The sequence below is a fragment of the Vigna angularis genome, chromosome 11 (genome assembly GCF_016808095.1).
Source record: "Vigna angularis cultivar LongXiaoDou No.4 chromosome 11, ASM1680809v1, whole genome shotgun sequence".
Classification (NCBI taxonomy): domain Eukaryota; kingdom Viridiplantae; phylum Streptophyta; class Magnoliopsida; order Fabales; family Fabaceae; genus Vigna; species Vigna angularis.
The window spans coordinates 14880056-14907996 of record NC_068980.1 but is presented as its reverse complement, the minus strand read 5'-3'; the positions used below and the strand labels follow the sequence as shown (position 1 = coordinate 14907996).

Genomic DNA, 27941 nt, shown 5'->3' with positions numbered 1-27941 from the left:
AATTACTTGGACTATAAATACATATACATACCAGTAATGTTACTGTCAACTATGTTAGAGTTTCTAACTATTCCCTTAACTACCAGCTGCCATTAACAATCTTGAGTGTTTTTAAGAACCCTCAAGTGAGATGCGACACAATGCTTAAAAGAGCATGTTTCCACTGGTTCTCAGCTGCAAACTCTAACACAACTTCATAGAAGAAATTGCCCTGTTATCCAATATTACGAAATTTTCAATTGCAAGTTAAGGAATAAAGAACACTTACAATTTGGAGATTATTGGAATAGCGATTGGGAGAATAACAGCAAGAACTCCATGTCACTGGAAACAAATATCAGCAAAGGTACATAAAGAGGAAGATGCAAACAAACATGTAGTCTCTGCAAACAGATAGTGAAGCAAAAATGGGTCATTCTCAAGGCCAGAAGTCTTGGACAACGATGGCGGAAATCCTCGTTCATTTTGCAAAATCTCTGACAGTTTCAGTACGTTATTGGTGGTGCCATTTGGTTCAGGCACTTCAATTTCCATGTACAAACATGGCAAATTAAGTTGTCGAGGGTTGAGGAATTGGCAATGAAAACCACCCCCATTTTAGTCGCAACCATGACATGATGAGACACATGAAGCTTCATAAAGCTACAGGAGAGAGATTGTAGAGTGAATATCCAATTCCAATAGGACCAAATTCCAAGACCTCAAAGCCCAGTTCTTTCCTCTTCCACATCTTCCTGTTTTTCAGTCCTCCCCTTCACCCGAATGTTTAAAGAACTTATTAACTTCTCTGTCCTTGGCTCTGGCACCATTCCTTTTGCTACCATCTCCTCAAAATAACGCACAACATCCTTCACCCTCCCTTTTTCAAAGTGCTCATGAATCATGATGGTATATGATCTCCTATCTGGCCCCCATCCACTCCTCTCCATTTCTTCCCATGTTTTTCTAACTCCATCCTCGTCATCCCATTTCATGTACAATCTCAACACCAAATTATAAACATCATCATTCATGCTGCACCCATTCCTCTCCATCCTCCCCAAAACCTCGTGTACTTCCCCTGGCTCCTTCAAGCTCTTGAGCAAGCAACAATAAGTAACAACATTAGGCAAGCAACTCCCGTTCCTCCTCTCCATCTCATCCACCAGTTCATACACCTTCTCCATTCGTCGTATCTTGCACATGTACTTAATAAGAGAATTGTAAGTAGCGACGTTCGGTTCGCAACCTCGCTCACTCATGTCACGAAAAATCTCCAAGGCCTCGGGAATCCTCTTCTTGAAACAAAGAGCATCAATGATGCAGTTGCATATCACAACATCTGGCTTACAACCCTTGTCCAACATGCCACGGAACAACCTCAGTGCCATCCCAAGTTTTCCTTTCTTGGTTAACGCCTTGATAAAGGTGGCATAAGTGAATACATCAGGCTTACAAGGAGAAGCCACTATGTCCCTCCACACCCTCTTTGCCTCATGAGCGTTTCCCAAAACACACCAACCATTCAGGATCACGTTCCAGGTCTTTATATCCGCACTACAAGACACATTAAAAAATAAAATAAATTATAGACTAAATTTAGTTTATGCATAAATAAAACATTAAAAAACTGTATAAAAAAGGCTTTATGAGTTTGAATAAACTAATTTTAACTACTTAAAAAATTTACTTCATTTTTTCTATTCATTTCTGCTCTTCTAATAAACAATCCCAAATCAAAGTAATTTCATCACTAATTCTGGTCAGTGATACCTTAATTTTTTTAGAATACCTGAAACCCTTCTTCATCACATTATGGAACAACGTTTCGGCCTCTTCGACGTGCTTGAACCTGCAAAGCCACATCAAGAGGGTACGAAAAGCCTCGGAACCAGGCTCCAAGCCGAACTCCTTCCTCCGGCGGAATAACTGAATTGCATCGTCCACTTTATGAGCACCCACGAACCTACGAAGCAGTGTGGCAAACATCTTTTCATCGACAAGCCCCTCTCTGTTTGACATTTCATCGAGCACCTGGTGCAACTCCTGAAAGCGCTGCATTTTGCCGAGGATGTCGAGGATCTCGTTGCAGACATCGGAACTGGGTTCATAGCCGTCGGTTTTTGACCAGTTGAAGAAGACGTGGGCGGGTCGCCAATCGGAACGGTGCCGTCGCAGAACGTCGAGAACGAGGTGGTGGTTGAGATCGACGCCGCACTGGTCAAGGGCTCGATGCAATTGGTCCGTGGTCTTGTCTCTTCGGAACTTGAGAATGTTCTGGATCAACGAGGCTGGACACGAATGCACGAATCGTGGGTTTGAAGTTCCAACGTTGAACAGTGTTTGGAACAATCCTTTGTAAGCCCTGCTACTGCTTCTACCGTTGTAAGCCATGCCTCAGTAACAACAATGATTTTATTTGATTTGTCGCAATTTGCAAATGCTCATTCATCGGAAATATTATTTATTAGTTTTTGTTCTCCTTATCTTTATAGAGAGAAAGAAAATTCATTCATCAGATCTCTTAATAGACAACTAAATAACAAGGTGATTAAGCTTGTAAAAATTGAATTCCTATAAGTTGAAGAAGGGTTGGCTAGCTAAAGATCCTTACAATTTTTATGACTAACTGTGAAAATGTGCAAGAGAAAATTTGAATCATATATTTGAGAGAAAGGTCAGGTACATGACATTACTTTGTTGATTGCACTGTCAAAAATTAATTATATATAGTGAGAATACAGCAAAGAATGAGAATCTACCCTTGTCTATCTCTCAGTTGGTCAAAAAATGAAACATGCGATGATGCTAAGTAGCAATTGAAATTATGATTGCGTTGAAACATAATTTTCGTGAGTGACTGACTTAAGTGGATGAATTTGAGAGAATTAAAGAATAAAATGTATGTTTATTTTTAAGAGATTTAGAAATAATTGAGAGTTAATATCAAGTTTGTCAAGAATATTTGATTGTTCTAATAAATTGAAAAGAAAAGTTTAAATAGAGAGAAAATAAAAATATCAAATATCAAATTGTCCTTGGTAGTAATAATATAAAATGATATATATAAATAATATAATTTTTGATAAAAATTTTATTTGAAATATTAGAATTAAAAAACTTAATAAATAATTAATACAACTTTTTTAGGATACTTAAATTTTTTGTTTAAATAATATTTTTAATATATACTGGTATTATTTATTGATTTTATACTAAAATTAAATATTCATGATCAAACAATTAATAAATGAACTTAAAATATCACATGAGATATTAAATGTACCTACATCACGAGGTACAACATGATTTAAAATAAATCATAATGAAATTCTTCTGTTTATGTATGTAACATATTCAAACGATATTATGTTAACGTTTTTATTATAGATTGTGGATTGGATGAGTGTGAAGATAAAAAGTGAAACATTGTCTAAATAAGTTGTCGTTTTAAATGTTCATTGTTGTTAATAAGTAGAAATTTCCTCTCCGGTATGTTGAGATGAATGAGTTCTAGCAATTAGGTTGTTTATGGCAGTAAACAGGGCATTCCAAACATTCGATGGTTATAAGTTGTCGATCAACAATGACAAACATTCTTCTTGTTTGAACATTTTCTTCCTTCAGTTTGTCAATTATTCTAGAATCCATCTAATTTGAAGCCCATTAAGTTAAAATGACAAATAAAAAAACTTTAACAAGTTATATATAATAAAATATAGGATTAAATATGATTTTAGTTTCTTAACTTTAAGTGAAAATTGAAATTAGTCCTTCTTTGAAACTTTATACCAATTTAGTCTCTCATCTTTAAAATTATGTGGATTTAGTCATTTTAACCAAATTTTATTAAGTTTATTGGATGTTTAAAACACGTTTCTCATTTAAAATTGAAGTGAAAATGTGTTAAATTGTGTAAACAATTCAAATGCTGCCATGAAACGCGTTTGAAACATCAAATAAATCTAACTAAATTGGGCCAAAGTTTTGAAGAGAGACTATTTCCAATTTTCATTGGAAGTTAAGGGACCAAAAACATATTTAATCCTAAAATATAATTAAAGTTGATGAAATATAATGAAGTAAAGAGGATCATGATACAATTATGCAATTATAAACATCTTAATCCTCTAATTTGTGGATATTTAAGTTGACATTGACATTTACTTTTGTCGTATGTTGGTTGGTGTACATAGTTACATTGAATAAGTTATCTTCAATTTGCTGAACACGCTGCATATCTTCCATTCATTGCATTATGTTTTACAAGTCTTGAACCCCCTCCCACATTTGACTCAGCATGTCATAATTTGAAGGGTAGGAAGGATGTTGAAAATCACCCACCAGGGTGTTGCCTTCCTACAATAGGGTCCTCATGCCCAAAATTTTATTCTTGTAATTGTCCTTCATCTTCATTAACACGGAGGTTGTGCTATCATACACCGTTGACGTTAACAATATTGAACTTCTTCAAAGAATTGGTGGAAAAATTACATATTTATTTTTAAAATGTTACAGGTAACCTTTGAAGCTCTTAGGGCAATATAGACAATTTTTTATTTTAAAGAAACCAAACAAATATAATTTCTAAGATTTTTTTGCTATGGAGAAAACGAAAGAAGAAAACAATTGATTTGTTTCATCAAGATGAAATATGAAATAAAGAAAAATATATGTAAATAATCTAAATATTATAATAAAAAAATTAACTCTATTCAAATTGAAAAGAATTAAGAATATTTTATCAGTTGACCAAATAATTAAATCTTTTCTCTAATGAAATTTGGATGGAATATGTGTAAACTCCTGTCAATTTTCTGTGTTGTCAATCACAAAAAAAAATGAAATATGTGTAAACTCATCCCGAATCTTTCCTCTATCCTTTAAAGAGTACGTTTGATTGCTTTTAATTCAAAAATGAGTTAATAGAATAACTCATTCACACCATATGATTAGGGTTCATAAAATACACGTTTTCGTGCATTGTTAAACATAATAAAACATTGTAACACTTATCTTGATCGAGGATAGAGTCATTCCAATATGAATCTAAATGTGAACAAAATGAATTTCAGTTATTTATTGTCGCTAGAAAATTTTCAATTTATCCTTTGTATTTATCAATTATGATGAATTTGATTTATAAACAAAAGTGAGAAAGAAAAATGAAAACAGAAATAAAAGGAGACAATTTACTATAACAATTATAGTAATACCGCTATCAACATAACATCATCTGGAGCATCTCAAATATCATGATCATCATCATAGATACACCACCATCATGACTATCTCAATCATGAACAACACCATGAGTATCACCATACCAAAACACCATAGTGGAAAGAATCAGTTTAACTCTTGTACCTTACCTCACCTGCTTGTACCCGCTCCTACAAACCAATCTGTAGATAGATATGCTCGATTAGTCTCGCAATCCAGCTAAGAAACATGTAGTCCTGCCACACAAGGACAAGGAACACACCGTCACTCCCACATAAGGAATGCTTAGTATCCGAACAACCCTTCCGATGCATACAAGGCAAAAGGAAACACCTATCCGTAGATAACACCATGATTTACTAGGTACAACTAGTAGACTTATCTTCCACTCTCATGCTCATCAACCACAAACTTAGGTACACCCAATACTTACTCATGCTCCAATCTCAATTACAAGTCAAAACTGACCCCAAAACATAACTATTAATCCCATTCTCTGATTATCATCACGTTATACAACTCCTCAAGCTTTGTCCATGTCCAATCTTCATTAAAACATATTGTTTCTAGTAAAAGTACTCTAGGATAATCGATCATCATAAGTGATAATTGATTATTCCCTAAATATACACATGTACACAAAATGTCCTATGATAATCGATTATCACTTAAGATAATCGATTATCGTAGTGGTTCTACACAACAAATCATAGTTAATGCGCAAATAATCGATTATAACTAATGATAATCGATTATTGTTGAATCGAAACACATCCTGGAATGAATTCAAGTCTGCAGACACACATGGAAAACCCTAAATCACGAGGGAAACTCCCCCAAAACATCATGCATGCATTCAAGCCTCACATACCTTTATGAACCGACCTTAATACACACATTACACCACTTGAATCATCCAAAACATGTCAACGAACTTGCATTTAATAAAAACAATATATGGGTGATCAACAACATAATGAAGAAGTTTGTCATTTATGTTCAGACAACATAATGAAGAAGTTTGTCCGGTCTTACCATAGAAACTAATGCCATGCCATAGTGAAAAAGGGATGTCTTCTGGTAAATCTTTAAAGGAAATTTCTGATCCTCGTACTTTAAATGGGCAATATTAAACCAATCATCTAGTCTCAACTTAATTTTTTCCCTATTCATCTCACTTAGTATGTATCCATTGGTAGAGATCCTTAGATTTGAAAAGAAATTTTTTATCAAATCGAGATAGAATGGACGGTCCAATGAAATAAAGTCAACCAACCCTTAAAATACAAGGTGGTGATGAAAATAAAGACCAAATGTAGCGAAGGAATCAAAATATCGTAATCTTTGACAGCATAAGAGTTCTTATATAAAATTCACTTGCGTAGTGCCATATGATGGTGATCGCTTAAGATTGTTATTGCGGCTAATGTTGTGCGCATTTGTAATTATGGATGTAAGTGTGTTACTATATTGAAGTCCACACCCACCACATCCTTCACCATCTAAATATGACACATCTAATTCTTCTTCCATTTTTATTGCCTTAAACAAATATAAACACTATTTAATACAAATCAAGATGAAGTTATATTCATTTTTTTCCTTTGAAAAACAAAACAACATATTTTATATTTCTTAAAACAAGAATTTTGTAAATACTAATACATATACTAAACATCAACATTTGAAAAATATGTCCATTGAACAGCACAATTTAAGTTCAATATTTTCCATAATAATGCATTCAACATTCAATTATTAACAAATTAATGCATGCTTCTTGATCATACATATAATAATTAAAAGTTGCATATAATCAAACTTACCTCTTGAAGACTTTTGTTGTAATGAACGAAACACATAACCAGGGACCTAACACACAAACATAAACCTTGCACACAACCACCACAAACCACAACCACCAATGGAGCACAAATCAAAACAAGGGCGAACCCAAAACATAAGAACTATCAACCAAACACTAAACAACCACACAACACGAAGCACCTCCACATATAACGAGAACCAAAATGGAACTTGGCAAGCACTATCACCAACCACCACCACTGCTCCAAGATCTACACAAACTACCAAATGTCAAACAAAACGAAGAGAGAAAGAAACTTCACATCCACGAACCACCAACTAACCTCCACCACCTATAGTAAAAGTCATTGATAACGTTATCGTTGACGCAATCAAATTAATTCTACTAAACTATAGCAACTTCAGTATTGCTAAGATAGTTGCCAACAAAATAAAAATGGTTAATTCAACCATAAGTCGTTTTCCAACGAACACAGAATTGATTCTAAAAAAAATTAGTTCTTATAAAAACTATACAAAAGTGTAAGTAAAATAATAAAGAAGATAAAGATAAAGAAAGGATTAAAGGATGAAGTAGCAAAAGATAGATAGAAAGAAATTTATAAAGAGATTTGAAAAGATAGAAAAAACAATGACAAATAAAATAGGTTGATTTCATTGCTTTTTCAAAATAGGATTCATTATTGGTTATCTAAAGATTATTGTTCAATTAATTATTATCTTAAATTTTCAAATTAATCAATATAAATTCTAATTTAATTTGTTGAGGTTCTCACTCTTAGCCAAAGTACATTCTCAATTAAAAATAAGAACTTTGTAGATTAATCATAGTAAATTTAATCAAAGTACATTCTCAATTAAATATTACTATGTCTAATCATGTCTATTCTTTTACCTCTTATATCAAGTAAAAAGCTAATTAACCAAAGTACATTCTTGATTAATTCTTGTTAAAGTTTTTACCACTAATCAAAGTACATTCTCAATTATTGGCAAAAACTCATTCAATCATATGAAAGTTTCTAACTTTTGATAAGTGTGAAAAAGAGTTGTTTTTACACTTATAAATGATCTCAATTTTATAATTATTCATGTTATTACTAAGTGAAAAGTTGTAATAGGAAGTAGATTGTTATGTAAATTATTGTACAGGAAAGGGTGTATAATTTGGAGTTTGTCAACCAATTTTCGCAAAGCGAAAGCCAAAATTCGCACTGCTAGAAAAAGAAAATTCACACAGCGCATCAGTACCTGTGCGCTGAGCGAATAAGTTCAGTTAAAGTGTAGCAGTTAAAGGAAATTCGCACAGCGCACACACACCTGTGCACTGAGCGAATTAAGGAAGTTAAGTGGCTTTAAAAGACGTGACAGAAAGGCAAAAAGGATCTTCTGACACACGAAAATAGCCAGAAAAATACTGGAGAATTCAGGAGACGATCAGGAGACCTTTCAAGACATCAAGACTTCACTTTCTGCAAGGGATTGCTGTAAAGAATACGTTTGAGATGTTTAGGATAAGCTAAATTTTTTGTTCATTGGAATTGGTTGTATGACGAAACATTAATGTAAATTTTCTATGCAATATATGTTTCTGTTCTTGTTCTTTTCTTGACTTGCTTTTGATTATACGGAAGTATTAATCTCTTTAAAAGTTCTTTTGTACTGGAAAGTATTTTTAGAACCAGAAACGTAAGAAAAGAAACTAAAAGTAACTACGCTAGGAATAGTTATGTGCTTCTGGTCATTCTTAACATCTGAACTTAATGCAAAATTATCTGATGAATTAATTAAGGAATTAATAATTCAATAGATAATTTTAGAACTTGTTTTAAGGAATTAAACCAAGATACTCTCGTGTGAATGCTTGAACAGATAATATATGTTGTTTAGGATCTTACTGTAATGTTAGTCAAAGACCAATTCCAGTGATCTTTTATCGCATTTTTCAATCTTATTTTTTTTACGTTGTTAATTTCATGCTTAAATCCTAATTGAAATCACAAATATCATCAGTAATTGATCTTGATAAATAATTTTAATTGATTAACGTAACTCAAATTCCCTTGGGAGAACGATACATTTTTACTTATCCACTGTATTACTTGGAACGATTTGATATACTTGCCAAAAAGTTATCAACTTTAATCAAAGTAAATTCTCAATTAAAATTAAAAACCCTTGGACTCATATGATTGATATGTTATGTAGATTTGACACCATGCTAAATTGCTATAATGTAAAAATCATTACTTTTACTTGATTAAGAAGAAAAAGACATAAATAAAAATAAATCACAAGAAGAATCAAAAGAACAACAAAATGTATTCATCTAACCTCATAATCCAGTAGGAATTACAGTACAATCAACCCCAGAGGCTTAACACTCCATGAAATGTTGAAATAACATGAAAATAAAAGAGGAAAGGGTGGAGAACATGAGAGAAGAGAGGGTGGATGAAATTCGGACCCCCCAAAGGGTTCCTAAGCTCCTTTAATGTGTTTATCTAAGTCTCTTTATATAGAAATTTGATTGAGCTTTGTTTTTGGCCTTTCTGTTGTTGTAATCTTCTTTATGATAATATAATATCCTCCAATTATCTTCTAAATAATCCAATATCTTCAAAATATATTTGATTGTTGTGGAGATCTAATAATATTATAGAAGATATTTGCTAGATTAAAAAACAGATTTTGCAAATATTATCTTTTGATATTTATTGATATAGTTGTAGGAATTGGTATCGCGCAACAAAATGTTTAAGAGCGTGTAAACGAACACAAAATCAAGAGGGGAGGATGGAATTAGTTCTATTAAAAATTTTCGTTTTCTTTTAGAAATTTCTTTGAATAGTTTAAAGTAAGGAGATGTAGAGATAAGAAAAAGTACACAGAGGATTTTTATATTGGTTCGAATCAAAAGACTGTACATCAAGTTGTTAATCACTATAAAGGAGTGATTAACCTTTCACTAAAACTCACTTTGAAGTTACAAGATAAACAATGATATAATCAGTACAGAAAACACCTTCCTTCGACACACGAGGGAATGATCACCAACTTGAACAACTTGGTAGAGAACTGATTGCATATTTAGAAACACTAAAACCAAGCTTCTTCTTCTTCAAGACTTGATCCAGCTATTACTTAAACACAAGAGCTTCCTCATAACCAAATTTTTGCTGTCAATAGTTTAGGTAGCCTTAGAAAGGTTTAGGAGACTTCTATGTATAGGCCAGGGTTCAGAAAATGAAAAGTCATCTCCCAACTGCCAGATATAATCGATTGTTTTAGGTTGTTATGAGTTTTGAAAACCATGATAATCAATTATCTTTAGGGATAATCGATTATGGCTGAACCCTAGAAAATTCTAACTTTTTGGAGACAAAGTCTTTTCTAATTTTACTTATGATAATCGATTATTCCCTGTGATAATCGATTATTGTCGAGGGAAATCAATACAAAAGAATAAGTTACATGACTTCTAAGTGCTTACAATTGAAAGATAAAGCCTAATACAAATGTTTCTACAAAAGATGCTTTAACAATGTATGTGAATGCTCCTTTAACTCTTCAAGTGCATCATCATCATCATCAAAATCTCTTTAAAGCATCACTGCTTCTCATTGGCAACAATAGTTAAATAAGGTAAATATTTAACAATATCAAATAAAATATCTTAAGATATATTTTCCCCAAATTATCTGTAATCGTAAACATTTATCAATTATCAAAGTCCTTTTAGTAGAAAAAATATAGAAAACCACAAGATCCAATTTTTGTTGCATGTTGCCTCCTTTTGGCTTAGCTAAATTTCTTCACTTTTTCATGTTATGCTTGGATTGACTTTTTATGGTCATGATTATTTGCTATTCTTGGATTTATCTTTAAGGTGTCATGAAACTTTAACCAATTTATTTCTACAATTCAATGAGCTCAACTTAGCTGCAGCTGCATTAACACACCTCAAAATATGCAAAGAACATTTATGCAACTAAAAAGCTATTTTTAACATGTTTTTGTATATCATGCTAAATAAACCCAATTATAACAAATCATAATTAAAATATTCTATTAAAGTACAAAAACCAATTAAGAATCAAATATTAAAGGCCAAATGAAGTCATAAATATGCATTCATTAGTCACATCCTCCATCTTCTACACTAACCACACTCAGATCCAAATTGAGCACCACCAGTAGGTTCACAATGTCTACATACCAGCTCTAGCTTCCCCTTCCACAATGTAACAACTACAACAGATGAAAAAAGAGGGTTAGAGCGCCATGAAAACACCATTAAAAGTTTCATGGATGGGTTATGCACTACAGATAATCGATTCCAAGCTCATGGAATCAATTACACACATCTTGGAATCAATTACTCTCTCCTTGTAATCGATTACATTGTCGTGGAATCAATTATATGCTCATGGAATGGGGTATCAGCTTCGTCGAATCGATTCCACCTGCTTCATCTTCGACCATGGAATTGGTTACTCTTCAAGGGGGAATTGGTTCCTCCTTCATCTTCAACCTCGTCTCCATATTGACGTCATGGAAGTTGTATTAACAACTCGCTTGCAACCTGCATCATAGCACTATGAACCATGAACAATGTCACCCATGAACCATGACACTCATCTAAAATAACTCTGAAGAAAACTCTCTCCACCATAGTGAAACCCTAATGAACTTAGGTTCTCCTTCAATGCGTTTGAAAACTTATAGATCAAAGACAGAAAACTCCCAACACCACATCACTACACCACAACGATTTAATGAAATGAGGTTCTTCTTCATAAAAGTTATAATACACTCACCAATCATATACCAACCACCTACTACATATTTAATGGCTCCAAGAATGGTCAAAAGTATTAAGAAAGACTGTGCTTATTCAGGAATCTTTACTGTGTCTGCATTGTGTTATTAAGAATCTCTATCTAGCTAGAGAAAAGAAGGACGCATGAAGGGCTCGTGAAGGATACTGAAGGTAAAATTAACTTATCTTTGTTATTATTATTATTATTATCATTTAATATTATTATTTTAACCACAAATTTGTTTGCTACAATGCTCGTGAATATTGAATCATTCCGAAACGAACACAACATTAAACTTCTTCCGATGGACTGGAACATCATTATGCAGATTATAACCCAACAAACCCAATATTCTACATATGATTATCATAACATCTCTATATAACATATATTTGCATGCTAAAACTCCCAAGTATCATAACTTTGTTCACCCTTAGTTTCAAACCCTATTATGGGATAACCCAACAAAATCATACATATATTCATAGGGGAAAATCCAATAGAAACATGATATATTCACATAACCCTCTTTTTACATTACAGATTTCTTTATTATTTTGCATGTTATTACTTCTCACACCCCCTAGAATAATTTATGCATCATTTAATAAAGGTAAAAAAGACCCTTTTGCCCCTAGGCAAAAAATATAATTAAAATCTAAGTTTCTCTTAAACTCTTCTCCCTAGGAGGTAAACCCACATCCATTCCATCCTAAACAATATTCCTACCAACAAACCAACACATCATATTGATAATATCACACACATACAAATCATTAATTTAATAACTTACCAATAATGTGTTATTCTTTATCAATAATAACCGTAAATAATCAATATAACAATTATAATTCTCAAAAACATCTAAATATTAAACACCAATTACCAAACAATATACTCAAGTCTCACAACCACGTTATTCCTTGATACCACAATTTTTCTCGGATCTTACAAAGTCTATATCCCAACGAACTTATAGGTGGTTACCCTAAGTGAAGTCGTTCCCCAAGTGAAGTTTAGAGGTTTAGGGTTTAGAGGTTATTCTTCTGTATTGCCAATTTCATGGTAAGTCTTGGTTGACAAAGTCTTCTTCCCTCTTTGCGAGTTGGTTGACAAAGTCTTCTTCTTCTTTCATTGGGAGTTCATTGAAGAAATGTTGCATGCTCTCTAGTTTGGGGTTTTGCTTCACGAAGTCTGCTTGTGTCCTTGTGCGTTGGCTTAGGAAGTGGCAATGTCATTAAATCAATATTGACCGTCTTGCTCATGGGGGACCTCTCATGGTGGTTCATATAGAGGATTCGTTGGAACACAAATATACCATTGTAGGGATGGTGTTGTATTGAGAGTGGCAAAAACTGTTAAGAATGAGGAGAAAAAATTTTGGGGTTGCCCTAATTACAAGGTTTGTTCAGTGGTTTTACTTTTTAATTTGTAATAAATTTATTTCGTGATTAATGAAATGTTTATGGTTGGCTTTTTGAATAGTGGAGTCGAAATGAAGAATTTCAAGGATGTAATTTTTTTTAAATGGAGCAATGAAGATAATGTGGATGAAAGGGATAATATTATTGCTAGGAAAAGGAGAAAGATTAATAGTCTGGAAAATCAGTTATTGTTTCTCAGAAATGAGAGAAGTTGTTAATATGGTTGTTGTGTTTTATGGGGTTGATTAATATCATCCTTGTTTGTATTTTGTTTAAAATTCCATGAAGTGTTGTATTGGTGAGATGTTGTAATCACCAAGTTGGGTATATTGTAATGTGATGTTGTTAAATGAATGAAAAATATGAAATTATGCTTTCAATATACAATATAAGTGATATTTATTATATAAGTGATATTTTGCTTTAAATCACATTCAAATTAAGAATAAAATCAGAAATTACTTTTCCAATAAAAGTCATATTCATTTCAATATACATTGAAATAAAAAAGTAGGCTTCAAATGCACATGATATTCATGTCAATATTCATTCAACAGACAACATTGTTCTTCAACATAGAAAACAAAACATTATAATAAGGTCCTAACCAAAATAATGTGCATAATACATATTGAAGTTTCAATTTATATGGCTTTCAAAATAGGCACCAATATGGACATTAATAATGTTTTATGAGTTCTAAACTAATGTTGTAGTTGACTGACTTTGTTGGGGTTCTTGAAGCTGACATTGAGTAATCTGACTTGATTGAGATGGAGTTGGGTTTGTTGTAGTTGGCTGGTGTTATGTTTGAGCTGCTTGTGGGCAAGTAGTTATTTTATGTCCAAGTTGTCTACATATCCCACATCTTTTACGAGTTCCACCTTGTCTTAGTTGTGTCTCATCATTTTTTAACTCCCAAAACTCTAGTCTTCTTTTCTTTTTTGGTCTTCTAGGAAAAACCTTTTTAGGTGGAGGCAAAACATCAGGATTTGAAGTCATTTTCCACAGATGAGGATCGTTGACAGGGTATATCATTGGAATGTATGTTTCTTCATAGTTTGACCTCATAAACCAATATGAGATGTAGTCTTCTCCATTAATGTTTAAAAATGTCATGGCAATCAGTGCATGAGAGCATGGGATTCCCGTTATAGTCCATTTTCTACAATTACATTCCAGTTTATCTATGTCTACCACAAACTTGTTACCAATGGTGGAGGTGTGTCTCACCTCAAATATTTTGAGTCCTGACCAACTACAAAAATGAAAAACAATTCAAGTGAGAATGGGCTAATCCATATTCAATCATCAATAATTGAAGTTGTTGTGAAAGCATACCTAGGTATCGAATATTTTGTGTTGTGTAATTCATTTTGTAATATTTTTTAATTTTCGGGCACATGGAACCTTCATATGTAGTTATCTTGTCTTTATTTCTTGCCTATCTCTTCACGAGATAGATATGAATGTCTTCCATCATTGATATGATGGGCTTACCCCTTGCATTTACTATGACATTGTTAAAAGCTTTAGATATATTATTGAAGGGTGTCACAACCAGGTGTTGCTGAAAACCTTGACCTTGACCAAAATATAGTTCAAACAAAAGTGAAACATTTAAAACACAAACAAACAATTTTAAATAATTTACATGATTTTAAGTTTTGAATACATGCTTTGATGGAATAGCTATCAAGTGTTTAAAGGCGTCTTCATTTAAGTCTTTAATTTCTCTCATCATTGTCTCCCATGCTTGAAGGTGTGTTGATGATGTTACCTTCCATAACAGATGTTTCAGATTTTTCCCAAGAAATTTCTTCCTAAAATTTGCATATATGTGGTGCACAAAGAACCTTTGGTCCACACCAAGTAAAAGTATTTATAATGCTGGCAGAAGTCCCTACCAAAGTAATCAATCAAAATATGACAATTAATTATAAACACATAAAGATGCAAGGCTAAGGTGTGATATTACAAAATAAGAAAGAAGTATATTACTTACTTTCTATTGATCTGAAATAAATGTACATCTTGAACAAATTCCAGCACCATCAAGATCGTCAATCAAGTATTCCAAAAACCAAGTCCATGTTTTCTTATTCTCCGCTTCCACAACAGCGTATGCCAAAGGTAACATTTGGTCATTACCATATCTTCCAACGGTAGTTAACAACTCACCTCCATATTTCGCTTTCAAAAATCACCCATCCTAACCTATAAAAGGCCTACATGATACAAAGTTGTCTTTACATACCTTCAAACACACACAAGTCTCTTGAATATTGGGTTCTCCTCATTAGGTTCTACATTAACTATGATAGTTGATCCAGGATTTGATCTCAGTAGCTCATTTGCATAGTCATACACTCTTTTATATTGTTCTTTGAAACAACCATCAATGTTCTTGTATGTCATTGTTTTTGCCCTAAACGTTGTAAACCTAGACACACCAATGTTCCATTTCTTACAAACTTTGTTTCGGACGTTAGTGAGATTAATATTTGGATTTTCTTATATGGCCTTCTTTAACCTGCCACTTAATCATTTTAAAGTCATTAAACAGATATTAAATTTTGTACTACATGTATGCTTGTTTACAATCTTTCATAACTGTCATGTACTTTGGACAACCTTATATGCACAATAGGCGTACCATGAACATTTCCCTTTTACCCTACAACATTTCACACAAACTTTTCTTTTGTCATTTCTAAAAACCTTCAATTTCCTACCATTCTTTACACCATAAGTTTTGATTGCTTCAGTAAAGTCTTTTTTTTTCCAGTGAAGTATGTCCACACTTCCCATTTATATTCTTCCATACTCTTGGGCATTGAGAAAATCCCAAAATTTCCATATCGGTCTCTATCATCATCTAATGAATCACTTAATACAACACTACCTAAAGTTTCAGATTCCCATTCATTGTTAGATAAACCTCTGTCCTGTACATGGTAAAATGGAGTAGAAGACTCACTTGGTCCACCCAGTTCATCTCCATGGACATTAACATCCACAAGATCCTCTTCACTCAACACATCCTCTTGGGACCTATTTCAACTATTAACATCGGACTTATCATGTCCCTCACCCTCCCTCTCCACACCAACATCATCATCTCCCTCCCCCAAAATAGCAACATCATCCTCTCCCTCACCCTCCCCCATAACAGCAACATCATCCTCTCCCTCACCCTCCCCCAAAACAACAATATCATCTTTGGGTCAATTACCAAAGTATTGGTTTCACCAAACTCGTATTTCAGTGACCCATTATTGTTCAACTTACCCATATGGTGAAAGACCACTTCGATATCAAAGTTAATCATCTTAACTCATATATGTCTGTCTAGAAATTCTTATCAGATATCAAAATGACCAAGTGAGAACAAAATGTCAGATTCACTTTGTTAGGCCTAAAGGGGAGAGAAAATATATAGTTTTGGCAGATATTACAACTACATAATTTATGTTTGTTTAGCCAAATAAGACTACATTTAGTTTTCCAAATCTAAACAACACAAGGTCAAGTAATGAGCACTATTAGATTCATTTCTAACTTTTAACAAGTTCATAAACTTTGAATTTCATTTTTTCAACAGCAATAAACATTATTTTTTCTTGCCAATGTTCTTTTGTCCATTCATCATCATAGGCCATATATGTTTAATATGTAACATTATTTTGAAGAATTTAAAATTGTGCACTAAAAATGGATGGAATGTTGACCAATATTAAACTGTGTTTACAAGAACACAAATATTTAAGTATATACTTCAAATCATTTCGAAAAAGGAATTAGGAATGATTCTTTCTTGAATTGTGAACTAAATGCCTTAGGATTCATTCTCATGTACACACAACAATACACATTCACAATAACTGTATGGATAAACAATTAAGATATTACACAAATGGCATTCCCCAAACCACAAACTAAAATAGGGAAAGTGAGGAAAGTAGAAACATCATAATGCATGAACATGATGAATCGTGTTTTTCTTGAATCACCTAGTTCCAATAATTCTAAATATACGAACCATGACGCAAATGCAATTACACATCTTTGCATGTGATGGCAAAGGAAACTAGTAAAAAAAACTCTACCAACACATGGAAGCAATAACTCTACTGTCAATGGCTGGAAACCACAACCTGAACTTTGAATATCATTTTCAAATAGGGCACCACAAGAAAAACAACAATAGACATAATGAGGGATCACCAAGGTTTTCAAACTTGAGAGTTTACGTAAACTTGTGAGAGCCTAGTAAACTCGACTTGTAAACTTGTAAGAATTTACTTTACATGAAAAAAATATATAAATAACATCCTAATTCAAATAAGTTAACAAAATTATATAAATTTAAATACATAAGGTCATAGAAATATTGTAAAACATAAATTAAAATGCTAAAGTCTTTATGTTTAATAGTCTAATCCTCTAATAATGCCATCATCATCTCCGTCATCATCTTCATCCAACTCTTCCTCTGATGAGTGTTGTGCATCCTCATTGTTCCCAAATATTATGTTATCAAGATCAAGAGGATCTAGAGTAAGATTTGTTGTTGCTCCATCTAAGTGAACATTTTCACTATCATTTTAACCTTCAACTTGCTCAATCTCCACAACATCATATTCCTCTTCAGTTATACATTCATTATCTGATTCAATGTCATAAAATGGAAGAGCAATAGTTTTTCGAATTTGTCTAGTTTTCAACTTAGAGTTATACATCACATAAACTAAATCGTTCATCCTTTTTTATACAAGCAATTCCTTCTCTTTGTATGAACATAAAAATAAATATAATATTTTTAGTGAAGATATAAACATAATAAAGAAAATTATAAATTAAAAATAATTTAAATTACCATTTCAAATGAGTTCCAACTACGCTCACATCCAAAAGAACTGCAAATCAAGCTTAGAATTTGAATAGAAAATTTCTTCAACTCCAGAGTTCCATCACCAAACATGTCCCATCATTCTCTACGATTTAACTCTTTCATGCACTCCTTTGCATTTTCCATTCCAAAAAGTCCTCTAGCTAATGAAATTCAACAATTTGTAAATTAATTTTTCTTCTTTCTACCATATGTAGTACCAATCTTCTCATGCACATATACAATCCTTCTTTCACCTCTCCACCATCATCACATCTAAAGTTAGGTTCATAGTGGAAATGGGAGTTCAGAAAATAGACAACTGCATGCAAAGGCCTATGAAGTTGATTATCCCATCGAGCATCAATTATTCTCCAAACCTCTTCATAACGACATCAATTATGCTATATCAGAAATAATTTCACACATAAGTAATTAAACTTTTAATGAGTAAAAGTTTAAAAATTTACCTCTTTTTGATATTGTTAAAGTTAGACCTAATCTTCTCTTTTGCACAATCCATCTCTTCATAAATGAAACTCATTGTAGGTTTTACATCTGAGTCCACTAATCTTAAGACCGCCATAAAAGAGACAACAACTTTCAGGCATGTGGAAACATTTTTTCAAAACCGACTATCTAATACCACATGTTCTACTTTTCTCCACTCTTGTGAAGTTCCAAACTTACTTGTCTTCAACTCCTTAAAGCTAAACATGGTCAACAATGAGGCCTCCAATTCAAGAAGACAAGCAAGAGTTAAATACGTCATGGCAAATCTAGTCATACCCGGGCTTATCAAGTCTCTACCTTTAGTGAACTTCTTCAACAAGGAAATCAACATTGATCTTCCGTAAATGTAAGTGGTAATATTTCTTCCCTTCTTAATTGTCAATTGATGGAGCTTTACATTTTTTTCAAAATCTTCAAATATCAAATCAATGCAATGTGCTGCGCATGGAGTCCAATACAAATTTTCCATCTTTTGCATCAACAACTCTAGTTACCTTGAAATTTGCAGCATTATCAGTGATAATTTGAACAACATTTTCCTCTCCAACAAACTCGACAACATCATCTAACATTTTGAAAACTTTATCAATTATTTTTTATATGTCTAAAGAGTCAAGTAAATAAAGAAAAATTGTTCCTTTAGGACTATTCACCAAGAAGTTGCAAATATAACATCTTTTTTTATCTGTCCAACCATCAGACATAATTGTACATTCAGTTCTCTTCCACTCCTTCTTTTAATCCTCAAGGATTTCAACTGTTTTATTGACAACTTGTTTCAAGAGCTTTTCTCTAATGTCATGATAAGATGGTGGTTTGTATCCAACTCCATACTTATCAATCATTTCACACATCTTTGCAAATGTTGAATTTCTAATTACATTAAAAGGAATGACACTGGTGTAAAAGAATTCAGACACTTAAGCATCAACTTCTTCTTTGTATCTTTTTTTTCACCATTTGATTTATAGTTGCTTGGACTCCCCCCTTACTTGTAGTAGCAACTTTTCTTTTCCTTTAAAACCGAATACCCTCTGCCCTCCTTCAACACTCTCATTTTCTTCCCCGTCTTCATCGATATTTAACTTTCTTTTCTTTGATGAAGCATTATTAGCTTCAACAACTATTTTTATCATCAAATTTTTTATTTCTTCCGAAACAGAAGCACAAGGTTCAGAATCCTCCTTGGTTCCCACAAGATGGTGTTTAAATCTAAATATACCTCAACTCACAATTTTTGAGCAATAATTACATTTCATTTTTCTTCTATTATTGTTAGCATCAAACCCATGTTTCCATCCAATATCAGATCGATTTCCCAGAGCACTTTTATTTCTACTCTTAATGGATGAAGATGCAATTACATTAATATCCGTTGATTTTATGTATTTTCAAATATGATGCTCTAAATTTTTTCACTAAAAAAACCATGGAAAAAGAGGACTCATTTAATATTAAATATTTTCTTTTACATACTAAAATAATAAAAAAAAAAACAACACTTCCTTCATATATGCATAGTGATTTTCATTATGAAATCAAGATTTCATTTATATAATAAAAGTATAATGGCAGGCAATGGTCACGTCTCATTTCTTTAATGAAATTAGGATTTCATTTATATAATAAAAGCATAATTGCAGGGGTAGTGCTCACGGGCTTTTGAAACGAAAATTTTTTTACTCACCACTACCACATAATGCTCAAATGATGCAACACCAGGAATTGCGGCGGCAAGCATGTCAGCCATCACGACAACGAACGGGGTGCGACCACGAGCAAGGGAATGACGACCATGAACCAAGCGGACGAAGTGCGTGACTGCAAGCCAATGAAGCGCGACCACGAAACACAACGATGACCTAACAGAACGCAGCAGCATGGCGAAGGAGAAGGCCACAGGTAGAGACACACGACAATAAACACAATGGTGGAAAAAAGCACAATGAAAATGAAGAAAAATAGTGATGGAATCAAGTCATTAAACCTTAAACACGATCTCGCTGAGTTCAGTTACGATTTTACTGAGTTTACTCGAAAATCGAGTTTACTTCCGAGTTAACTCGGAAACCAGGATTTTGAATGCAAACTCGTGTGAGTTAACAAGTTAACTCGCGAGTTTGATAACCATAGGACCATAATGAAAATAACATCTAACTTCATGGGGAGAGGACCACCACTGTAAATTGATTCCATAAACAAATAGCCAATACACCATAACACGACAACACTACCAAAAAGCAAATATAGACACACATTCAACAAAAACACACCTTGGACCTCTAATAGAACCCACTTCGGTGATAAAAAGAGATTGATTTTGCACTTTGGATTTTCACTTCTTCAGTTTTCGAAATCCAAATGTGTTTCCCTTCTCTTTTTATATATTTAAAATCCTCAACTAAGATTCTTCTCTGTTCGTAATCTAAATCACGAATTCTCTTCGATCACGAACTCAATAATTCTTGCTCTCTATTAGAAATTTCCAAATTCGTTTTCGTTGCTCGAAATACCTAATTGTATTAACATTCAATTTTTTTTCCCCAAATCTAAACCCTAATTGCAAAATTTCCAGGTCACCACCCTCTTGGCTTACACGTGACAATAAATATCCCACAACAATAAAATATGCACAACACAACTTCATAAATAATTCAACGTTATTTATTTAAACACCACCAATACAATTGAATTTGATTGATGCACATTGCACAAAGTGTGGATGAAATTGGCACTTTTCTAAAACAGGAGACAAAATTGACACACAACAATGAAAATAAAGACAAACTAAGTCATTAAACCTTTTTAGAATTACGATAATTTAATTCTAAAATGTTATTAAGTTTATTTGAGCTTTTAAACGTATTTCTCAACTAATATGGAAGAAAAAATGTATTAAATAATCCAAGCAACAACATAAAAAATTCAAATGTTATTATGAAATATGTTTAAAACATCAAATAAAGTTAAAAAATTATTAAAATGACTAAATAAACACATTTTTAAAGTCAAAGAATTAAATTGGACCAAAATTTCGAAAATGGACTAATTTCAGTTTTTCCTACAAGTTAAGGGATAAAAACATATTTAACCCTTAATTTAAACCTATTCACAATATGTTTTAAGCAACAATTTTTTTAACCTTAATAGAAATTGGAACGCAGGTACATGCACCCACGCACACGTACATATAACATGCTCAAGTCATGAATTAAGATTAAAATTGTGCGTCGAGCAACTGAAAAGGAAATAAAAAAAAAAATAGAAATGGCCTTTTGTTGAAATGTCCAATTGTAGTTAGTAAATAAGAAAAAACTTAGAAGTGTGGATTGGGATCCTTCTCGTTGATGACAATGGAAAACAATAGCCATACCAGAAGACAAACCTCGCAATGAGCGGTACATGAGTGTGCTTAACCCATTACGAATCATCCAAAGCTCAATTCCAGTTGCATCAACTCAAGAGTTATGAATAAATTAATAATATCAACAATTGATATATCTAATAGCTCAACACTTATTCCAAACATTGATTAATGCTAATCCAAAACAAAGAATAATCCAACCTCTTTACAGTGCCTGATCTTCTGTACCAGTTCTGTCCCTTAAAATCTACAGTGTAACCCTTGAATCACTGAAGTAATGCGTGCTAGATAAAGGTAAGTGTATCATAGTTTGTTTGATTAGCCAACTACCTACTTCTTCCCACTGAAGGTTGCTTCACAGGGGTCAACTTGCGAAATGCAGCATGAAGTATCACGCCTACATAGATTTTTTTATGACTGAATAATCCGTTGTGTAACTGGAAGGGAAGAAGTTAGGAATAAGAGTATATAAGTAGAAAGACTAACCTGCATAGCTGACGCATATGGCACAAAAGAGAGCCATTTGAACATTAGAAAAGATCAAAATAACTGCGGTTGCTGCAAAAATTGTGATTCAGAAACAAGAGTTCCAGTTAACCTTGTGCACATGAAATTGAGAGAAATATTTCCAGCATCAAAAGCAATTTGCAATAAAGAACAAGATGTTCCGGCCACATGAGCTTCGTAGAAGATATTTCTACCGCGCAGCCAAATACAAACATCTTCAAAATTTTCTATTCATGCATGGGGAGATGAGTGAATTTCTTCATTTTTATTGGTGAGGATGATGGATTATGCATCGGGTAAAACAACAGCTTAAGCTTAAGTCTAGACAGCACATGCCAATTGAATATTGTCAATACCCAAAAGGTCAATACAAAATCATAGGAAAAAACAATTTTGTTTTTTAAGTAAATTCAATAATAAAAAAAAAAGATAAAATTTCGACAAGTTTTAGGTGTTTCTGATGCAGTTTTTCAGTGAAACTCAAATTTCACCTCAATAACGTATGTTCCTCTTTAATGTAAACCTCCATTATGCAGTGATTCAAATAAAAAAATAACACCCAAAAAATCAAAGAATTGCGTTTGTTCCGATAAAAAACCAGTTGATACTCTAAGTGATGAAAACAAAGAAGAAAAAAGGGCCTGTTTGATTCCCTTCTCCCTCAAGAAACAACATATAAGTTTTGTTCCCACACACACAAAAAAAACTTTATTATCTCGACTATATAGATAAAACGTCAAATATGATTGAGAAACAACTCTAGAATATTTAAAGACTTCAAATCAGATTGAAAAACAAGACTGCAAACATTTCAGAAAGTGCATCTAAGCATTGTCCCAATAAAAAACCAGTAGATACTCGAGGTACTAAAACACACGAAAAAAAAAATCTCTCCTGTAGGAAATGATTGCTCACCACATTGGGCAGCACGAATCAAACACTGGCGAGTTAAGGGATAATGCTCCAATCCCCATCTGTGGCTACAAAACTTGAAGAAATCCCACAACGCCAAACACAATATCAACCCAACAAGAGCAACTGGCATCTTATACCTGCAGCCGTAACAACCAAAACACAGAGTTCCATTGGACTAAATAGCAAGGTATGACAATAGCCACATTAAATTCGCCAATTCACTAAGCAAGAATAACACCAAAGTTCTGTTTAGATAAACTTCTTCAGAAGTGTTTAAAGAAGAAAAAATAAGTAGGCAAAACGACTCAGCTTCTCTAGTAAGTGAAAATAAAAATTCAACCTATACACCTCAGCTTTTGTTAAAGTTAGATGATATATTTTCTATAAAATCAGGACCAGTTAGAATGAGCTAAAATCTGTTTATACATAAATTAAAGAAAAAAAGAAAACAGATTATGCATTGATAATGTGAGGCAATTTTATACTGTCATCTAATTTAACTACAAACATATACCGTAAGTTTATCGATTTTTATTATAGCAAACTAAAAATCATACCAAAGGTCATTTCTAATTGGTTGCCTGTTTTCATAGTGACAATATATAGCCATTAACCTGTTAGTGAAAATCAATTTTTTGGAAAAATTAAGACAGAAAATTCATGAAAAAAAAGAAGAAGCTTGCATTCCCAGTATTATTTTTTTTCAATGTACATGTGGCCTATAAGTTAACTTTAATTTCCTTTATGTTTTTCGCGACAGGGAAGCTTATCTAATCAAGAGCATTCGAGCATTCAAAAATTGAAGAGCCTAGTTTCCCCAAACAAATCATAGAATCTCCACTTCAAAGTCGAAATTTCAAGAACCTAATTTCACTAAATAGACCACGGATTCTCCAATTAAACCAAAAACCTTGAAATTAACAATGAGTAGATAGAGTGAGTGAGAGCGTACAATGTGCAGGCGAAGAAAAGGATGAAGAGATAGGCGTAGTTGCGGGCGTAGCGCTTGATATTTTCTTGAACCCTGAGGCGCGCCTGGGAGGGGGAGGAAGGGAAGGAGTAGGAGTCGGAGAAAGCAAAGAAGGAACGGGACCAAGAGGGAGTATCGGCGGCGAAGTCATCGGCGGTTAGCTTGGCGAAGGGGTTGAGAGTGAAGAGAGAGAAGAAGGTGAGGAGGCGGGAGAAGAGGCTGCCGGCGGCAGAGGAAGGGGCGGGAGAGGCGGCGGAGGAGGAGGAAGTGCGGTGGTCGAGGATTTCGAGGTAGCCGGTGTCGCGGAGCCACGACTCGAAAGCCGGTTCCGGAACACTGAGAGCTAAAGGGTTGGAAGAAAACACCATCGCTTCGCTTCACTACACACCGCCAACTAACTAACTTCACAACACCGTGTTTGTTTGGTTAAGATATGCTAATAACACTTTTTTCACTCTCTTTTTTAATGCATTATTAATTACAATATATTAAAAACCATACATTTAACTTTTTATTTTATGAATGTCTCTTCATTTTATTCTATATTATATTTTTCATGTTTTGTAAGTTTTTTTTTTTCAAAACATTGTTTTGTCCTTACTTTTTAAGTTTGATTTCAATTTAAGAGTATTTTCAATTTCAATACATGACTCTATTAAAATAGAAAGTCACGTTTTTATAAGAACCTTTATGTAGAACCATTCAAAGCACACATCCAAATTTATTTATGATCTAATTCGTCCTCTTTATGGATAATAGAATTAACTAAGTGTTTTCATCGAAGAAATTAAACAAGTTGTGTTCAATCTTAATATTGATAGTTATTCTATATGGGTATGGGACTTTTGTTTTATCATTTTTGTTGGAATATAATTGGTAATGATGTTTGTAATTTTAGATCTATTATTTAGAGAATCTTATATTTAAATAATATTCAAAATATTTGCTGATAGAATTAGTTTTTTTTTCTAATAAGATTGTTTCTCTTAATGAATATGATTTTGTTCAAAAGAGAGAAATGTTAAAGATTAAATAATGTATTTGTATTCTCTCAGAAGCTATAAATATGTTAAAAAAGAAAGCTAAGAAAAGATGTGTCCATAAAATTGATATTAAAAAAAGTTATACTCTTTATTAGAACTCTTTTTCTACAAGTTTTGATACAATTTAATTTTCATAGAACTTTAGTTACGAGTTAGCGGTAACTTGGTTATTTCTCTTGTATTCAAGGTGGTAGATAACATACATAATCTTTTATCTTCTTTATTCTTTTTATTTTCATTACAAAAAGTCCTAAGGTGGTATTTCGCAAATAAAAAAATGTTGTTTATAGTTGGTATAAATTTTGTTATGAACCAATTTCATTATTTCAAAACACATTATTTCTAAAAATCACTTTTCAAAAGTTCTCTAACTTCTTTTTGAGATTTCTTCCTCTCTACTCGTCCAATTGAAGAACTGAGACAGTAAGATTAATCCTTATGGTGAGTTCTTCAATTTGGACCAATTAGTTTCTCCATTCACATAAGCTAATTTTCAACTCCTTTTTCCTCATCTTCTTTGTTTCTTCTGGTTGTATGCGAGGTTTTTCCTACTCATATATGTTCTTGTATTGTATTTCTTGAATCTTTGTTGATAAATGTTTTTGTTGGTATGATCATATCACTTTGATGTTGTCTCTAGGTGTAGAAAAGGAATAATATGTCAGTTAGGAGGCGTTTTGGATCTTTAGGGTTAGTTTAGCAACTTTTTCAAGGTAAGGGAAGTTAATTGCTTTAGTGTGTGTGAGTTTGATAAATATGATATTTTTGCATGTTGATTGAATCTGATTGGTGTGTATGCTTAAATTGAATTGTACGGATTTTGAGGAATTATTCGTGTTTGATTGTTGCATGGGTTGTGTAACTGAGATAACTTAGGATATGAGCAATTCAGCAAATTGATATAAGTTTTAATGTGTAAAAATTGTTTTGAAGTAACTCACTAAGAAATGTGTACCAATTTTAGCAATTGATAAGATTCAAGTTCATTTAAAATCACAAAACCTATTTGTTGTCAATTGATATAATGTTGAGTGGTGCTATGCTAGTGCTGAGTGTCAGCTTTGTTTGGGAACATTTTAGCTCCAAGATGTTGAGCTCTAGAAAGTACTATTGGCATCCACTTTTTAAAATGGTTTGACGCTGAGCAGCACCATGATGCCATTGAGTGTCATTTTTGTATTGCAAGTCTGGAGCATTTTAGCTCTAAGACATTAAGCGCCATGGCTATTGCTGAGTGCCACCTTTTACGAAAGGTTTGGCGCTAAGCACCACCTTTGAGTGTCAAGTTTGTATGTTGGATTTGTTTTCCTATTCGACTATTTGTGATTGATTTAAATGGACTGTGTGTCCGTTTATGAATATTACCGTGTTTTATTCAGATGATGATATTGTTGTGGATATGTGTGGTGATGATCAAGGTTGTCAAACTCAAGAATTTACGTAAACTCGTGAGAGTCTAGTAAACTCGACTTATAAACTCGTAAGAAAAAAAAATATAAATAACATCATAATTCAAATAAGATAACAAAATTATATAAATTCAAATACATAAGTTCATAGAAATATTGTTCATAGAAATATAATATAAAACATAAATTGAAATGTCAAAGTATCTATGCTCTAATCCTCTAATAATGGCATCATTATCTCCATCATCATCCTCATCTAACTCTTCCTCTGATGAATGTTGTGCATCCTCATTGTCCCCAAATGTTATGTTATCAAGATCAAGAGCATCTAGAGTAGGATTTGTTGTTGCTCCATTTAACTGAACATTTTCACCATCATTTTCATCTTCAACTTGATCAATCTCAACAACATCATCTGCCTCTTCAGTTATCTATTCATCATCTGATTCAATGTCATCAAATGGAAGAGCTACAGTTTTTCAAATTTGTCTACTTTTCAACTTAGAGTTATACATCACATAAACTAAATTATTCATATTTTTTTGATGCAAACGATTCCTTCTCTTTATATGAACCTAAAATGGAATATAATATTTTTAGTGAAGATATAAACATAATAAAGAAATTTATAAATTAAAAATAATTTAAATTACCATTTCAAATGAGCTCCAATTACGCTCACATCCAGAAGAATTACAAGTCAAGTTTAGAATTCAAATAGCAAATCTCTTCAACTCCAGAGTTCCATCACCAAACATGTCCCACCATTCCCCAGGATTTAACTATTTCCTACACTCCTTTGCATCTTCCATTCCAAAAAGTCCTCTAGCGTAATGAAATTCAACAATTTGTAAATGTATTTTTCTTCTTTCTGCCATATCTGGTATCAATCTTCTCATGCAAATATACAATCCTTCTTTCACCTCTCCATCATCATCACATCTAAAGTTAGGTGAAAATTGGGGTTCAGAAAATAGGCAACTACATGCAAAGGCCTATGAAGTTGATTATCCCATCGAACATCAATTATTCTCCAAACTTCTTCATAACTAC

At 32.9% G+C, this 27941-nt stretch overlaps 2 protein-coding genes across 2 annotated transcripts; both read right to left on the bottom strand.

Moving 5' to 3' along the window:
- Positions 1–297: 297 nt before the first annotated feature.
- Positions 298–2558, bottom strand: LOC108333165 (putative pentatricopeptide repeat-containing protein At3g15200). The gene is made up of 2 exons (XM_017568523.2): positions 1772–2558; positions 298–1536 (listed from the first exon to the last, which is right to left on the bottom strand). The coding sequence occupies exons 1-2, from the start codon at positions 2371–2373 to the stop codon at positions 702–704; spliced, it is 1437 nt and encodes a 478-aa protein (XP_017424012.1). The 5' UTR covers positions 2374–2558; the 3' UTR covers positions 298–701.
- A 19515-nt stretch (positions 2559–22073) lies between these two features.
- LOC108333331 (PRA1 family protein H) lies at positions 22074–24854 on the bottom strand. Its single transcript, XM_017568744.2, has 4 exons — positions 24419–24854; positions 23467–23603; positions 22531–22602; positions 22074–22441 (listed from the first exon to the last, which is right to left on the bottom strand). The coding sequence occupies exons 1-4, from the start codon at positions 24802–24804 to the stop codon at positions 22371–22373; spliced, it is 666 nt and encodes a 221-aa protein (XP_017424233.1). The 5' UTR covers positions 24805–24854; the 3' UTR covers positions 22074–22370.
- Positions 24855–27941: the final 3087 nt, after the last annotated feature.

Excerpts from the sequence above, each read along its gene's own strand:
- LOC108333165 (XM_017568523.2), bottom strand. The coding sequence starts at position 2,373 with ATGGCTTACAACGGTAGAAGCAGTAGCAGGGCTTACAAAGGATTGTTC. Across the intron at positions 1,537-1,771 it reads GTGATGAAGAAGGGTTTCAG|TGCGGATATAAAGACCTGGA; the intron begins GTATTCTAAAAA and ends TGTGTCTTGTAG.
- LOC108333331 (XM_017568744.2), bottom strand. The coding sequence starts at position 24,804 with ATGGTGTTTTCTTCCAACCCTTTAGCTCTCAGTGTTCCGGAACCGGCT. Across the intron at positions 23,604-24,418 it reads CTTTTCTTCGCCTGCACATT|GTATAAGATGCCAGTTGCTC; the intron begins GTACGCTCTCAC and ends TTACGGCTGCAG. Across the intron at positions 22,603-23,466 it reads GATTCGTGCTGCCCAATGTG|CAACCGCAGTTATTTTGATC; the intron begins GTGAGCAATCAT and ends CAATTTTTGCAG.